The 17,403-nt window shown below is 40.9% G+C and overlaps 2 protein-coding genes across 2 annotated transcripts; one reads left to right on the top strand and one right to left on the bottom strand.

Moving 5' to 3' along the window:
• Positions 1–4,611: 4,611 nt before the first annotated feature.
• On the top strand, positions 4,612–8,904 carry LOC113018258 (kelch-like protein 33). Its single transcript, XM_026161319.1, has 4 exons — positions 4,612–6,038; positions 6,507–7,443; positions 7,532–7,699; positions 7,833–8,904. The coding sequence occupies exons 1-4, from the start codon at positions 4,973–4,975 to the stop codon at positions 8,353–8,355; spliced, it is 2,694 nt and encodes an 897-aa protein (XP_026017104.1). The 5' UTR covers positions 4,612–4,972; the 3' UTR covers positions 8,356–8,904.
• Positions 8,905–11,668: 2,764 nt separating this feature from the next.
• On the bottom strand, positions 11,669–17,022 carry LOC113018264 (kelch-like protein 33). Its single transcript, XM_026161324.1, has 4 exons — positions 16,053–17,022; positions 15,025–15,973; positions 14,751–14,921; positions 11,669–14,002 (listed from the first exon to the last, which is right to left on the bottom strand). Exons 1-4 carry the CDS (start codon positions 16,870–16,872, stop codon positions 13,483–13,485), a joined length of 2,460 nt encoding a protein of 819 aa, XP_026017109.1. The 5' UTR covers positions 16,873–17,022; the 3' UTR covers positions 11,669–13,482.
• Between the last annotated feature and the right edge of the window lie 381 nt (positions 17,023–17,403).

Below are 17,403 nucleotides of genomic sequence, written 5' to 3'. Positions count from 1 at the left end.
TACAGTTCTGTTTGCCAGGCAGGACATGGTGGGTATAATGGGGTCCTTAGCCTCTGGGAACATCAGCGGTTTCTTTATTTTACTGTGTCCGGTGTAGTCAGGATATCCAGATAGTAGATAAGGGTTTTCCAGTTCTGGACTTTGTGCCTGCCATTGCGTATCATTGCAGTTAAGTTAATAAAATAAGTCAATAATAGTCTAAAATCTCCCTTTTCGAGACTGCCTTACATTTCCATTTTTAGACTATAGCAAATGGTTTGGAAACTGCATTTTGAAGGAACCAAAGCTGGTTTAAACAGGATTGTTGAGTAAAGCTCTGACTACAAACTGACTACACTGATCTTCTGGTACCAACAATTTTGCCCACACTTTCTGCATTTTCATGTCCAAAATTCAGTTTTAGGTGGTTACACATAGGATTATCTGTAAACCTCCAAAAGCCTCAGCAACACTTTAGGTCAACCGCTATGACTTTAACTTTTTTTATATATATATATTTCACTTCACTCATTTCTGTCCCACTCTGTGATCTAGATTACACTTGCATTGATCTTATCTTGCAGGATCTTATCAATGCAAATATGTATATTTTCCCACCCATCCATGGTGATCCTGGAGCTCATCCCAGGTGACACTAAATGAGAGAGAGAGCTGTACAAGTTGCAGGTCAGTCACATGACATTTTTGCAAAATGTTGAGTTATTGTTTCTGATTTTTTTTTTTTTTTAGACCATGCAGAGTTACAGAATAGGCACTCTGACAAAAGATGACAGTGCTCGGTGCTTGAACTACTTGTGCCTCTCACTCTGTTGAGCCGAAAAAGAAGAATGCAACCCTCATGTCCCAGCAGTGTAGCTGCTCTTGACAAAAGGGCCTGAAGGGGGGAAGGGGGGTCCAATAACGAGGTTAGCGCTCTTCACTCCTCCTCCTCCTCTCACTGCTTGCATTGCCATGGTAACAATCAGAACTGCTGCAGAGGAAACAGACTTTTCATAAGTAAGATTGTGAGCAGCTGCCCAAAGCTAAACTGTAGGTAATAATGTAGGTACAGAAGTGTATCCGTATCTGCCGTGAATGTATATACAATGGCAAATATCTGTACAGGTTGTTCCTGAATGGCGACGTTTTTAGGGTGTATTAAAGCATTAAAAAAACATCTTACAGACAGTTGAATGCTTACAAGCACACATTCAGTGTGAAAGAAATGTTTAAGGCCACTCAAGTGGCTCTCTTTTGGAGTGCAGTTTGAAAAAGGGGGCCTTAATCACCTTGCCTGGCTTGTTTAAATCATCTGGTGGCCTTAATAAATGCCTTCTGCGTTTGGTGAATGCACAGTAGGCATGTGTTCGTGTGATGCCTCACATGTGAAGCCAAAGTCACCGTGTCCTCAGGTAGGAGTGTTTTTTTTTAAGCGATCTGTTGCCCACCAGTTTCATTTCCAAAACACCTACTCACAGTCCCGAAACTTCAAAGCATGTCAGTAGATTTTTATTAGGAACCCACAGTGTGAACAAAACATCCATTGATCTTAGAGGATGTATGAAGCAGGGTTTGATTTTAAAGATAAAAGATCTTCAACCAGTGATATTGAGCTTAAACACATTTAAACAAAACAGAGACAAAAACAGCAGCTAGCATGAACGAGATCAACACTGCTGTACAGACAAAGATCAAATCAAAATGTTTTTTCAAATGAGAATAAATGCACCTAGCCATTTTTGCTGCAGTTTCCTTATCAGATTAAAATGGTACACTTTATGGACTTATACATTACACCTACAGGAGCTTCTTGGTTATGGAAACCCATGCCATGAAGTTCTCCGTGGACAGTTTTTATGCTGATGTTAATGCCAGAGGAGGGTTGGAGGTCTGCAGTGACTGAGTCAGCCAAGTGTTTGTGACTTTGTACACTAAACTTGTGAATGAGTTGCTGTGGAGCCCAAACACTTCTACTTTACAATAATCCACTTAAAGCTGATGGTGGAATATTTACACTCAACAAAAATATAAACGCAACACCTTTGTTACTGCTCCCATTCCCCATGGGATGGACGTAGAGACCTAAAATTCATTCCAGATACACAATATAACCATCCCTCCCAAACAGTGGTCACAAATCAGTCCAAATGTGTGGTAGTGGGCACATCTGCCATATTGAGATAATCCATCCCACCTCACAGGTGTGCCACATCAGGATGCTGATCTGACATCATGAGTAGTGCACAGGTGTACCTCAGACTGCCCACAACAAAAGGCCACCCTGGAATGTGCAGTTTTTTGCGCTATTGGGGGTCTGGGGACCCAGAACCGGTCAGTATCTGGTGTGACCACCATTTGCCTCATGCAGTGCAACACATCGTCGCATGGAGTCTATCAGATTGTCAATTGTGGCCTGTGGAATGTTGGTCCACTCCACTTCAATGGCTGTGCGAGGTTGTTGGATATTCGTGGGAACTGGTACACGCTGTCGTATACGCCGGTCAAGCACATCCCGAACATGCTCAATGGGTGACATGTCCGGTGAGTATGCTGGCCATGCAAGAACTGGGACTCAGCTGCCATCTGCCCTGAACAATGTGAACCATGATTCATCCGTGAAGCGCACACCTCTCCAACGTGCCAGACGCCATCGAATGTGAGCATTTGCCCACACAAGTCTGTTACGGCGACGAGCTGGAGTCAGGTCAAGACCCCGATGAGGACGACGGGCATGCAGTTGAGCGTCCCTGAGACGGTTTCTGACAGTTTGTGCAGAAATTGTTTGGTTGTGCAAACCAATTGTTCCAGCAGCTGTCTGGGTGGCTGGTCTCAGACGATCTTGGAGGTGAACCTGCTGGATGTGGAGGTCCTGGGCTGGTGTGGTTACACGAGGTCTGCGGTTGTGAGGCCGGTTGGATGTGCTGCCATATTCTCTGAAACGCCTGTGGAGACGGCTTGTGGTTGAGAAATGAACATTCAATGCACGGGCGACAGATCTGGTTGACATTCCTGCTGTCAGCATGCCAATTGCACACTCCCTCATTGCTTGTGGCATCTGTGGCATTTTGCTGTGAGACAAAACTGCACATTCCAGGGTGGCCTTTTGTTGTGGGCAGTCTGAGGTACACCTGTGCACTACTCATGATGTCAGATCAGCATCCTGATGTGGCACACCTGTGAGGTGGGATGGATTATCTCAATATGGCAGATGTGCCCACTACCACACATTTGGACTGATTTGTGACCACTGTTTGGGAGGGATGGTTATATTGTGTATCTGGAATGAATTTTAGGTCTCTACGTCCATCCCATGGGGAATGGGAGCAGTAACAAAGGTGTTGCGTTTATATTTTTGTTGAGTGTAGTAGGACAGAAATTTCATAAACTGTCTTCCTGCATCAGCAGCATCCTATCACAGTATCATATTGGAGTTCAAGGGGCTCTTTAGAATGCCCCATTCTTTCACAAATAAATAAAGGCAGTAGAGACAGACTGGAGGCCTGATTTTGCACACCTTTGGCAATGGGACTGAAAATATCTGAAATGAAAGACAAAGAGGTGTGGTTCTAAACTTTTGTATGAATGGCATGAATACAATTAGTCCTAAAACAAAATATACCCCACTACATCCCAAACCTTGACACCGTATTTTCTTCAGTGTCAACCTGATTAAAAAAAGGAAATAAAAAGGTACTTGTGATTAGGTTTGCTTACCTTCTGAGATTTATGCTCCACTAAATTATAACTAGACGTTTAGAACCTGCTTAAGTCTGAAGACCATTTAGTAATAAGGCAAAGAAGATTTTAAAATATCTTTATAAAATTCTAGCAGCTAATATATTGACAGATCTTCTAAAACTGGGACTTCCTGTCTAATTGCCTCTGATTTGACAAATGTTTTCAACTGACTTGAAGAAACTTGTTTCCAGCTTAGAGATTTCTTGGATTTCATTGGTTAGTCAAAACTAAACACTACCTAGCACTGTGACGGGACAAATTCACAAATAGCTGGCGCAGGCCAATCCAGTTACATTTCTAAAAATGTGGTAATGCAAGGAGAGAGCATATGTGTGAATGCTATTTTCAAAGTCAAGGTTACACAGTGTGACCCAGCTGTTTGCTTTCTCTGTTAGCACAAAAGCCTTCAAGTCAACAGGTGTTGTTTGTTTTTATGCCCTCTTGGCCTCCTCCTCCCTCTTGCGCCTTGACCCACATTCCTCTGTACTTGGATGTGGAGGAGCAATGTGATCTCACTGATGACCCTCTAGGCATTTAAAATTTATCCCCAAGTCATATGCCTCAGAATGAATAAGCCTGCCAAGGCTTCCCGAGATGTCGAGGTTGATAGACTCAGATGGGCAGAGATTCAGCTGCCTCCAAGTCATTGCCTTGTTTATTACTTGCTTTTGCTTCTTCCAGTTTGCCTTTTAGAACTGTTGAACACAATCCCTACACTAATAGACTGCAAAGTCCTTCATTTAAGACCACAACAATAAACTGCACATCCTTTGGAGATATATCAGATATAAAGTAATAAAATGAGGACAAAATTGGAAAAAAATGTGACAATATTTGACAATATGGTAAATAAAACATAACCGTGCCATTTTCAGACTTTTGTTGGGTGTCTGCCTGAAGCCTCATGATGTCTAGAATTTCCACTACCTAGTGATATATTACACTGTATACAGCAGCTTATTTGGTTATATGAGGAATCATGCACTCTCACGCCACTCAACGCCACATGCAAGAGGGGAGAGAGAGGCAGGAGACGAACAAATAGACAACACAGCTCTTGTCTGCAGATGAGGTAAGGTCTGAGCTGTTTCACAGTGCGAAGTCCAGCTCAAGAAGTAAGTGATCTGCAGTCTCTTTGATTCCTGAGGTGCAAATCTGAAAGATTAAAGTAGCTGTGAAGATTATAGGTCTACTGGACACTCTGGCAGTTGCTAATTCCTGCCTTGAGAAGCAGTAGGATGTATGGAAGAGAGTGATGGAGAAGAGAAGGAGACGATTGTGGGACAGGATAAGATGCTGGATTAAAGCAGAGGTGTGTAATAAAGAAGAAGAAGAAGAAGGGGTGGAAGAGAATGGTGAGGACGCTGACAGCGAGGAAGAAGATGTGAATGAGGAAGAAAATGAAGCAGGAGGAAATCAAGATGAAGAAGAAGTGCAGGCAAAACCGGAGGTGAGGGATGCAGAGGAAACTGAAGATGACAAAGGAGAAAGTGGTTCAGAAACAGAAGGTTCTGATTTCACAGTTTCTGAGGATAAATATTTTAACAAACACAGAAATGAAGATATCTCTGAAACTCAGACTACTCTGGAGTGGAATGGAGAATTCAACGGTGAAATATTGACAGATGAAGAAGAAACTGTCACAGAATCTTGGGTCACTAAAGAAGATCGTGAAGAAGAAGAGGAAGCTTCTACAGATGATAAGGAAACCGAACCTTCAGTGGATGAAGATGGGGATTTTAGTGATGAAGATGACATAAAGACATATTTCAAAGATGATTACCCCATACATGTTTTTCTCACCTTGAATGAATTCAGGAGTTCATCCGTTCTCACCGACCTTACTTTGAGGACAGAGGATGGGATGCGTTTCTGTGTGCACTCCCCAGTGCTGGCTGCTGTCAGTTCACTTACCTGTGATAATCTAAAAAGAAGCAAAGCAGGAAACAAAAGAGCTGATGAAAGAAAAGACGATGACACATGTGTTAGAGTTCACCCGTGGTCAATCTCTCTTGGTCCTGAGGTAGAGCATGTTGGGTTAGAGGCGATTGTGGAGTTTGCCTACACTGGACAAATACCATTCTTAAACAAGGATAATCTGGACAAGATAAAGGCTGCTGCTCAAACACTGGGTGCACCAAGGGTTCTCGATCTCTGCACTGAGGAAGAAGAGAAGTCCACAAAAACTGGAGGGGATAAGAAAAGGGAAAGTATTTGTACTGCACAACAAATGACGATCAGCCTTCAGTCCATCCAACAGCTGTGGATGGACAGAGTGGGATGTGATGTGACTCTGGAAGCTTGTGGTGGATTGCTTCATGGTGAGTAGACCATTTAATGCTGTCTGGATGCCCACTTTAACTTTTACCTATTTGCTTAAGTAAATTTCTGTGTTGTGATACATTTTCTTTCATCCACAAGTAGGTCCTCAATCAAATTTAACATCACTTCATTCATTGCAAAAGTGACTATATTCAATATTAGATAAATGTGTATTGAGAATTTTACCATCAAATATACATTTTCTTAAGATGCATCTGTAGTTCTGCCAAATAAGTTTTCAGGTTGTTCATATTTCTGTTTTTTTGCAAGGCGACTACTGGGTGGTCCAGATTTCCATATTGTGGAACATTTGACCATCAAATAAATCTGGATTTACATTCTGCACAAAGTGTGTAGTAAACATACGTTGGGCCTTTATAGGCTTCATCTTTAATGAAGTACATTATAAAACAAGCATGTGACCTGGATATGTTAGAGATATTTACTCATTGATGTCTTTCGTCTAGTCCACAGAGTTATCTTGGCTGTAAGCAGTGATTACTTCCGTGGCATGTTCACCTCAGGGATGAAGGAGTCCCATCAGCCTTTTGTGACCCTTCCCTTCCTTTTGGCATCAGAATTAGAAGTTCTAATTGGCTGCTCTTACAGTGGCGCTCTACCTATGAGCTGGCAGTGCATCTTTGAGATCACCAGCACTGCTCTCCAGCTTCAGTACCAACCTGCACTTTCCTTGTGCTACAATTTCCTGTGTCAAGAAATTAATCCTCAAACTTGTCTGGATGTGGTATCTTTTGCTGAGGCCTATGAAATACCACAGCTTCTTGAATTTGCTGATGATTTTGTCCTCCGGCATTTCCAGATGGTGGCATGCACCTCAAAGTTTACGGACCTGTCAGCTAAAAAGCTCTTGATGTACCTAAACAGTAACTCACTTTATGTTCCATCTGAACTTGTTATATTCAAAGCAGTGGCAGCTTGGATCCAAGCAAAGCCCAGGATAAGGCTCAGACTAGCTCATGAACTTATGAAAACTGTCCAGTTTCCCTTGATGACATTCAAGGAATTCAAGGAAGTGCGATCTCAGACCATGTGGTGTAATCCCAACATGGCAGAGCTGTATAAGGAAATCTTTGAAGATTTCTGCTCCAGTGAGAGTGCACAGCATCAGTTCCGCATCTATATGCCAAAAGAGAGTCTCGTTCTGATTGGAGGTGACCAGATTTCGGAAGACCTGAGCAGCCGCAGCATCAGCAGAGAACTTTGGTTTGGGAATTCCCTCAGGAATCACATAGGGGTAAAAAAGGCATTGGAGTGGAGAAAGCTGGGAGAGATGCCTGAGCCAGCAAGATTCGGGCATGAGGTGGCTGTCCTAAAAGGACGATTGTATGTGTTGGGAGGCAAGAAGTATTATGGCATTGGTGACACCCTTAATAATGTTTACAGGTAAGAGCGGTTCATTGTCAACCCTCCAAAAGCAATAATAACATATACTTAACTGTTTCTTATATGTGCATAATTTCACCACCTGTAGGTATGACCCTTGTGAAAACAGCTGGGAGTTTCTGGCTGAAATGCAAGAAAAAAGATGCTCATTTTCAGTGGTTGTACTTAATGAAAAGATATATGCCATCGGCGGACACAGTGAGACCGATCCTATAGATAGTGTTGAAAGATACTGCCCATCTACAAATTCTTGGAGGTAGGTTGGGGAGAGCATTCATTGTTCATTACCATGTCATTACATTTCTCCTAAATAAGCTGTTTAAAATTATTCAAAACTTTTCAAAATATTGTAGTTTGCTGTCACAAATCACTCATCTTTTCTTTTTCAGTTTCACCTCACCCTTGGATCTGCCTCTGAGCGGGCATGTAGCAAAAGTTACCCAAGGACAGATCTTCATAACAGGAGGGGAAAATAATGATTACCTCTGTGTTGCATCCCTCTTTCTGTACCATCCAGAAACAGGAAGCACCTACCTGGCAAACATGGCTTCACCTCGAGCTCATCACTGTATGGAGTTCTTGGGTGAATATCTTTACGTGGCAGGTGGAGTAACCACTGATGATACCATGACTATTGTTGATCAGCTATCTTGTGAAGTGTACAGTCCAGTGGCTAACTGCTGGACTGCCTTTGCATCTCTGCCAGTGCCGCATGTTGGAGCAGGAAGTGCTGTTTTGGAGGGAAGGTTTTATGTGCTGGGTGGATACAGTCAGGAGGACTACACCGACAATAAGGTGGTGCACCGCTATGATCCTGCCAGACAGAAATGGGAGAACATGGGAAAGATGCCCGGGCCAAACAATGATATCCGTGCATGTCTGCTGTGTTTGCCAATGCATTTGCGACTATAAGACATGGTAATAAATCTCATTATTATTTATAATCACAAGAGGAGAATATCTCATTATAAAGTATATGAATTAAGGAGAGATACTTTGAGCTGAACAGCGTAAAGGAAATGAACTGGAACTGTTAATAATTTAAATTAAACAATATGTTTTTCAGTTTTCTGAAAGTTTTTGTCAAAATATCTATCTGAATTTTTTTTTATTTTCATATAGTGTGTGTGTGTGTGTGTGTGTGTGTGTGTGTGTGTGTGTGTCAGATATTTAGTGTTCACTTTGGCATCCGATTTTCTTTGGTTATACAACACAAGGTTTAAATTTTCCACAGCAGAATGCAATAGCAAGGTACGATCACATGAGGGAGCTCTCTGCCTCCCCTCTTGTCTTTACCAAACTTTGTGGTGGGATGCTGGTGAAAACAGCTGTCACTGTAAAAACTGTACACAAAAAGGTTGTTTTGCATTTATTATTCTGAAGAAGTTTCTCAATTTATATTTGCATTAAATTCTACTTGAAAATAAACAACAATGAACTGAGTCCTTTAATAATATAAGTGCACATATTGTCATGGTCCTGGGCCATGTGGGCCCAGTATTCTTAGTTTTCATGTATTTTTGTATTTTGTTCCTTATTTAGGCCATGTTTTCTGAGTTGCCCTGTTGTGTTGTTCCCTAAGTGTTTTCCCTTCATGGCTCTTCCCCCCTGTGTGCCCTCTATGTATTTATGAGCCCTCGTCTCCCTTTGTGCTTTATTCTATGTTTTCCCCAGCCCGTTATGTCTGCGTTCTCCCCGTGCTCTCTCTCCTCCTGTTTGAACCTCTGTGTACGTCCTGCTTTACTTTGCCCATCTCCCATCAGTGTTACGTTCACTCCTGCCGTGTCTTGTTATGATTATCAGTGTCACCTGTGTTCCCCGTGTGCATCCACTTCCCCTGATCATCCCTCATGTGTATTTAGTCTCTGTGTTTCATGTAGCCTGTGTCGCGTCGTCTGTGTTATCTCCCCTACCCCTTGTCGTAGTATCCCAGCCATAGTTTGCATTTTGCTGTCTAAATCTCATTAGAGTCATAGTTTCCCAGTCTATGTTCAGGTTTTCCCTCAGTTACTTTGTTGTTCTTTTCTATGAGTTTTTCAGCCATAATAAAAGGCTCGTTTTTGTTGGAATCCACTCCTGCATCCTCGTTTGTGTTCGCACCTGGGTCCACCACACACCGTTCCGCACGGTCTGCCTCCGCAGACCTTGACACATATTCAGGTAAGTGCTGAGGTAATATTAGGTTAGATCATTAGAAGTTTACACAGAGATAAAGAGATTTGATGACTAATGCTGCTTTAACATTTTAAGACAATGCATAAACCATGAAAGAGTAAAACAAACAAACAAAAAACAGGTTTTGTGGCTGTTTAGGTTATTATACACCGCTGTATTGACCCCACAATTCTACATGCACCCAATCAACAGCAACCAGCAGAGCTACTGCATTGCTGCTACTGCATTGCTGCTGCTGCCAGTGCCGTCTGCTGAAGGGCTGTCATATGTTGAAATTTGACTGACATTATTCTTCACAAGAATAGCACCTGCTGTGTGAGTGTGAGAGTAGTAGAGTAGTTGGAACTACTGCAACTGAGCAGAGACCATTCACTGGTGCTGTGAAGATTCCTGCAACAGAATAAAGGAAATGTATTGTTTTCTTTCTGTCCAGCCAGCCTGGCTGTAGCTCAGACTGTAGAGCATCATGCAGGGTCATCTGCTAATTGGAGGGTTGGTGGTTTGATCATGCCAAATATAAAAAGCAGTGGTTGGGTGAATGTGGCATGTTGCATAAAGCGCTTTAAATGCTCCAGGGGAGTAGAAAAGAAAAGTACTGTATTATGCAAAATATAGCATTCGGAAAGCGATAAATGGGTCCAGCATTGAATGTGTTTATCCAATGAAAAAATCTGTTCAATTGGTCGCCACATTCATGTTGTGAAGCAGCTGAGTTGTGGATTTCAAACCCCAGACTGTGATTCAAATACAAATACTCTTTTGCCTTCATCCACTCACTGATGTCCGTGTCGCCTTTCTGTCCACATCCTGGCTCAACAAACAAGAATCACAACAACAATCACCTGAAGAACTACGAGGTTTTTTTTTTAGTCCCGTCTTAGTTTGTTTCTTATTACTTAAAATAGATAAAGCTGAAACCCTAGAATTTCATGGCACTAAATTAGTAACGTACAGTTATGGTGTAACCTGGGTTCTCTAGCATATCGAGACTATCTCTCCACACAGTGTCTCGATATGCTAGAGAACTCAAAATTTTAAGATGATAACCAAAACTTTTGAAATCATAACTCAAAATTACACTTACCTCTGCTTGCTTTGCACAGAAGCAAACTTCCACACATCTCCCACAAAAATCAATTCTTCTAAACTAATATTCATATTTACTAATTAATTATAATACGTTAGTAACACTTACACTAATGTGTATGCTGTGCTTGTTGTCATGAAAACGTTGTCTGATTAAATATAAAATGATCTGCTTTGTGTTGCTTGACATTTTCATTGCTTGACAAGTTCATAAAAGAAATATCAAAGAACTACAGCAATGTTGGAAGCAACATTTTCTACAATAAACTTTTTAAGGACTTTGGACCAGTTTGATTAATATATTATGCCTTTTACTAGTGGTTTTTTTTTTTCTCCATAAATGATTTAGAGAAAAAAAGAAATTCTGTTTACCACAAGCAGTCCTTTATAGTTCACCAGTTCACCTTCATGACACTGACTATCACAGCTACACTTCAGGGGCCATCTTGCTGAAGAATCGGCATTTCCAGATGAGCGCCTGGGAATTTGGAGGACTGGATATCACCGGCAAATCTATTGGTTCAACATCATCCTGTGGAGAGCTGGTTTTTCTGGTTTAGCCATGTGAAAAATGTTTCAGTGTTTCCTTTTTGTCATGGATTTGCCCCTCTTCTTTCTTCTTATCAACTATTATTATTTTGTACGATACTAAATCGGCATCTGCTTTCGATGAGAAATCTGTTTGGTTGTACAGGTCGAATTTGGTTAACTTTGGTCAAATTTAAATCTAAAAGGGCCAGGTTCAACTCTCTTTTTTAAAGCAATTTTGAACATTTTTTGTGTATTTAACTTAGATCGTCCTACTGTTTCTTCCCATATCGCAGGTTGGCATGAAAGGATAACCAAAAGGTTTCAGCATTTTACATTTTAGCAACATTTTACATTCATGGATTCATTGTGAGTACAGGAGGTTTAATTGTTTTTTTTATAAAAACATTAGGAATCATCACATATTGGAGTCAAAACTTTTTAATAGTAATCATATAGTAAGTTGAAACACAAATGGAAAAACCAAAGCTTTCAAGCTGAGTCAAAGCCCAAGCCCAGGCAATAACACAGCACTATAGGCAGCAGCAATTCAATTTTATTTGTACTATATAACTTCAAATCACAACAGCATTAACCTTAAGGCAACTAAGCATTATATCTTTCCCTAGTAGTGGAAGTTTATACCAAACAAAAATATAATTCACTGTCTTGCATTCAGCTGTTACATAAACGTTTAGAATCTCTCAGAAGGAATGATCTTAGACTCTCAGATAGTTTGATCTGTTTGGACTCAGATAGGGATGGTTTGGAAAGCACATGGTCATTTCCTGGAAAGATTTGAATAGCTAAGCCTGTAAGAATATGAAACCAGATCATTTATCATTCAAAATGTCACTGTCATGTGGTGCCAATGAAAATTCTTCAGATCTAAAAGTTTAGGTTGTAATGCTTTCATCAACTCTGTATCACTTAATTTTTGCTTATTCTAACTTGACAGCCCCCCATCAGAGAGAGAGATAAACTATCATATTTACACTACCAGTCAAGTTTGGGCACTGTCACTATCTGCAGAAGCAGACTGTGTGGAGTGAGGAGGTGGACCAAAGTGAGGACACGTGAAAATTAAACTTGATTTTAACAAAGGGCGAGCTGTTTATTGAAGGCTGGTAAAACAGTACAAAAACAAAAGGCAAAGGCACAACTAAGCTATAACCTAAACTAGGTGAGCTAAACATAAAGAACCTAGAACATGACAACCTGATGTGGAAAACCTGAAACACGAATACTGCACCAAGTGAGAGTTAACAGTTATTAAGAATTAGCTATTACGATTAGCCTGTGGTCAAAGTAGTCATTCATTTCAAAATGATAAACTCCATCTATTTTCTTACCACTTACATATATATTATTCTTATTCACACACACAGGCCTAGATGCTGATACTAGATACTGGCAACCTTCTGGTACCACTGGTTGCAATTATGACTCGTAAGTTGTTCATGAAGGTTGATGGCAGTCACTTTAAAACTGATTGAAAAACACCAGTCAGTGAACCCCTAATAATTGCAAGCTGCTAGGGAAAAAGACTGCCTGTTGAAATTGTTGCTTGAGGCTACTGGCAGCTGCAAGGGAAATTTGGTCACAAAGAGATATGAGGTGCTGTACTAAAAACTTTCTTGCAATTACTTTGATCAGTAGCAGATTATCTGTATTTCTTATAGTTTTATATCAAAGATGCTGACTTATCTGCAAACACTCTCCAACTGCTCTTTGTATGATAGTGAAACCATGAAAGCTCCAACACATACCTCAATTAGGGAACACTTGCCTTCAAAGTAAAATTTGTGCCTTTTGAAATGTGTTGGTTTAACCAATAAGGTGTATTTTTCACTTAAACAAATGGTCACTGCTTCTGGTTTTCATTGCACTTCAAGTCTTACTACTGCTCTGCAAACTAAACAATACATGCAAACAACTCAACATCTTCCATCCAAACCATGGTTGACTGGGATAAACTGGTTTTAACCAAAATAGTCATAAGGAACAGCCTTAGTGCAGCATCCTCTTTGCAACTGTCAGCAACCTCCAGCAACCACTCACCAACTGGTTGGAGAATACATATTTTTTCCAAGCAACTTATGGTTATCAAAAGGTTTGCTGACTGGTCTGTAGGCCTGAGTGACTGAGGCCTTAGATATCCACATTTGAATATTTTACTTCTATTATTGCAGTAATTTCAGTGTTTAAACAGACTGCCTAGTTGAGGAGTGTATCATTTCAATAAAACAGTTACTGTCTGAGGTGCTGGGGCAGGTGCATCAGACAAGCTCGGATGTCTGTAACAGCTCCAGGCAGTTTGCCCATGGTCTCCCATCTCTGCATGATGGGATCAAAGCGGTGGACCAGTGCAGACTCACTGTAGTCATCTTGGCAATACCCTCCCAGTACATAGATCTTCTCCTCCATAACAATGGAGGCTGCACCAACATGGGGCATGGGCAGTGACGCAAAAGTAGTCCAGCAATCAGCCACAGTATCATATACCTCACAAACTAGTTGATCAGTGTAAAACTTCCTTAGGTTACAGACTCCACCGGCAACATATAGATGACTCTGTAGGACTTCCATGCAATGCTGGGCTCTATCATAGGTCATGTCTGCCAGGTAGATGGTTCCCCTCTCTGGGTGGTACAGACATGTGGAAACAAGGCACTCATATTTGCAGTTGAAACCTCCAGATATGAAAATCTCTCCATTAATGATAGCAGCAGCATGCCCACTCAGAGCCAGGTCCAGCGGTTGGACAAAGCTGTGAAACAAGAGAAGCCAGGCAGTCATGTCCAGATGGACAGTTGTAAGGAAAATTTTTTTTTTTTTTTATCTGCCTTGAATCCAATATACCACAAAATGGCATTACTTGACATATATGTAACTTTAACAAAACAATTTTATCAGAAATCATGTGAAATATAAACACATGAACCTTCCAGTTTACATTTCTGTGATGACAGCATGACTTTGGACGAGGTGAAGGCAGCAACTTGGATGAATCCTCATTAAAGTCTGAATGTTTAGATTTCATTCTTTAACTCACAAATGCTATAACTGAATGCTGTAATGATGTAATAGACAATATTTATGTTGTTTTGCTTTCTTTAACTTGCATTTCTGTTTAAGATGCACCACCATACCTGTGTAACTTTCCACCTGGTGAAACCAGAACAGCAAAATACGAATTTCTTTAAAACATGAGACATTTCTGGGATTACAGTAGTGTGAAAAACCCATTTTTTGGTGCATACTATAATTCAAGGGCAAGACTGACATCTGCTGTGGAAACCATGGTACTGCATTTGAATTTAAGGGTAAAGCATGAAAAACTTCTATCCATTATAACTATTATAAAACTTGACTCTTTTCATATTGCCTCAGTCTTTTAACTTTGTTGGCTGATTGGTATGTCCACAATTCAAAAACAGATATATTATTCAAGCCCAGCTAAAATATCCATCATCCATTATTCAAGATTCTGTTTCATTTTAAATAACTAATTTTACCTCCAGGAGTCAGTGTCTGGGTTGTACATCTCAACACTGTCTACGTTGGTGTTGATGTCTTTATCTCCACCAATGGCATAAAGATGTGATTCACGTACCACGACTGAGAGGTTACTTCTGAACTCCTGCATGTCTGCCAGCCTCTTCCAGCAATCATTCACTGGGTCATAACTAGCATGAGTGCGATAAAAAAAAAAAAAAAGTGATATATGTAACAATCTGTTTTTGTGAATGTAAGAAGATGTATATTCACTGACTAACAGTTTTTATTTACCTGTAGGCAGTTTTCATAATGTCATCCTTTGCATAAAAGAAGCACCCTCCAATCACATACAGCTTCCCATCCATTACGGCAACTCCATGCCTAAACTTTGGTTTATCTGGAATCTCAGTTAATCTCCTCCACTCAACGTCCTTCACCAACCCTGTGCCACTGCGTAGGGAGTTTGCAAACCACACTTCCCTGCTCGGTATGCGCTGACCAACATCTGGATTCAGTTGGTCTCCTCCAACCAGAACTAGAGTATCTTTTGGTCGCCTGATCCGCCAGTGATCCTGGGACTTTGGAAGGCTGAAACCAAATTCTTTAAGTGCTGAACCATAAAGTTCCACCTCTTTGTTGCCAAAGCACTCCATGCGTAGATTAATGGCTCTAACCTCTCTGAACTCTCGAAAGGTCATGAGGGGGAAGCGAACTCCAGTCATGAGTAAGCCTGCATGGGCCAATCTTTCTTCGGGATCAGCCTCAATCCATGAGATTACGGCTCGAAATACAGCCAACTCTGAAGGTACACAAAGGCCATCGCAGCGAAGGAAGCTTAAAAGCTTTTCTGCTTGTAGGTCCTGAAACTTTGTTGTGCCTGATACTTCCATAAAGTTCCTCAACACAAAGTCATTGGCCTCCTCAAGAAGGTCTGATATTTCATATGCTTCAGCAAAAGATGCCACATCCAGGCAGGAGCTTGCCTGGATCTCTTTTTTCATAAAGTTGAGGCAAATTGATAGAGCAGATTGGAATTGAAGCTGAAGCGCCATGCAGGTAATCTCAAAAACAGAGTCCCAGCTAAGTAAAAGGATCCCACTGTATGAGTAGCCAATAAGAGCCTCTAATTCAGATGTAGACAGGAAAGGAAGGGCAACGCAACTCTGATGGGATTCCCTCATTCCACTTGTGAACATGCCACGGAAGTAATCACTGCTTACTGCCAAAACAATTCTGTGGACTGAAGAGAGACAAAAGAAAAGCTTAAACTTTGACCACTATGATGCATTCATTAGGATATCAAAAGCAGTTGTACTAACCATGGAAAAAAGTTCCATCCACGTCCAAAATGACATCACACCCCACTCTATCTGCCCGCAACTGTTCAATGGACCGAAGAGTAGTTTTTATTTGTTCTAGAGCAGAGATGGTTTGTGCTTCTTTCTTGAAACATTCACTGTTCTCCTTTCTTTCCTTGTTTTTGCAGATGTCCACAAGTCTTGGAATTGCAAGAACTTGAGCTGCAGCTTTGATCCGGGCCATATTATCATTGTTCAAAGATGACACAAGCCCAGTGTAGGCAAACTCAACAACAGCCTGAAGCCCAATATGGTCAACCTCTGAACTCAATTGCATTGACCACCTCTGGACTCCATCTTTGTCCTCACTATTGTCAGATTTCTCCTCACTTTTATCCTGTAGTCTTTCCAGAAAGAAGCCACTGACAGCAGCCAAGATAAGGGAGTGCACTTGGAAGCTTTTCTGATTTTCAGTTGTCAATGTCAGGTCTGTAAGAAGAGATGAATCCAAGAATTCTTTCAGAGCTACAAACACCTCTTTAGGGTAGGTTTTGTTGTGGCATGCCTGGACTTTATTCTCTTCAGCTCCCAAGCTTTCAGCGCTTATGTGCTCCGCAATTCCCTCCTGACTAGTAACGTTCATTCCATCTCGAGTCTCTTTTTTGTCACTCCTACTTGTCAAGCCCATTCTCGAATCATTGTAAGCAACAATTCTTCGTAGCTCCCGGTTGTCCTGTTCTATACCTTCACCACCTTCTTCAACAACTCTTTTCCTTCTCTCCTTCTCTCTCCTCCACCGTTCTTCCCACTCCATTGGCAAGTAACGCCTTGTAAACTCCATGTCATTGGTTATTTTCTTTTTGAGCAATAGCTACTTTTGTCTTTTCAGTTACTTATGCCATCCAGCAAAAAAAATAAATAAATACTGTTCTAATGATTTTTGCTACTTCCTATTTAAATCCCCCCTGTCGTTCTCTGTCTTGGTCTCAAGTTCACTTTCTGCATAAACAAGCAGCTATTTATAGCTACTGGGTCACATAGGTTTAATTTCAAGTGAGGCTTCACATGGTTTGTACTGATTCAGAATAAGGAGAATAGAGTTTTTTTCTGCTACAAACATTTCACATTAAACAGGTATTAAACTGAATGACAGCAATTGGCCTTAAATATAGTTAGGTTCTATTAGTGATTATTAAAGAGAAAATATTTTACAGTTCTCCAGTTACTTGCAGTAATGGAACTTTTTTTCTTAGAAATAGGGATTGATACACAATGAGGAGGAAGGATTTGATGGCATAATCTCTGAGAGATCTAAGTGCAGTGGGAAAATTGTACAATACTGCACAGACCTGAATTAACATCACGTAATTGA

The sequence above is a fragment of the Astatotilapia calliptera genome, unplaced genomic scaffold (genome assembly GCF_900246225.1).
Source record: "Astatotilapia calliptera unplaced genomic scaffold, fAstCal1.2 U_scaffold_50, whole genome shotgun sequence".
Lineage (NCBI taxonomy): Eukaryota > Metazoa > Chordata > Actinopteri > Cichliformes > Cichlidae > Astatotilapia > Astatotilapia calliptera.
The sequence above is the reverse complement of the archived record's forward strand: the minus strand, read 5'-3'. Positions and strand labels throughout refer to the sequence as shown.

What these genes read in the sequence shown, in the direction of transcription:
- LOC113018258 (XM_026161319.1), top strand. Translation starts at nt 4,973, where the DNA reads ATGGAGAAGAGAAGGAGACGATTGTGGGACAGGATAAGATGCTGGATT. An exon ending in TTGTGGTGGATTGCTTCATG is followed by an intron (nt 6,039 to 6,506) that starts GTGAGTAGACCA and finishes TCTTTCGTCTAG; the next exon opens with TCCACAGAGTTATCTTGGCT. An exon ending in CCATCTACAAATTCTTGGAG is followed by an intron (nt 7,700 to 7,832) that starts GTAGGTTGGGGA and finishes TTTCTTTTTCAG; the next exon opens with TTTCACCTCACCCTTGGATC.
- LOC113018264 (XM_026161324.1), bottom strand. Translation starts at nt 16,872, where the DNA reads ATGGAGTTTACAAGGCGTTACTTGCCAATGGAGTGGGAAGAACGGTGG. An exon ending in ATTATGAAAACTGCCTACAG is followed by an intron (nt 14,922 to 15,024) that starts GTAAATAAAAAC and finishes CACTCATGCTAG; the next exon opens with TTATGACCCAGTGAATGATT. An exon ending in CCAGACACTGACTCCTGGAG is followed by an intron (nt 14,003 to 14,750) that starts GTAAAATTAGTT and finishes CTTGTTTCACAG; the next exon opens with CTTTGTCCAACCGCTGGACC.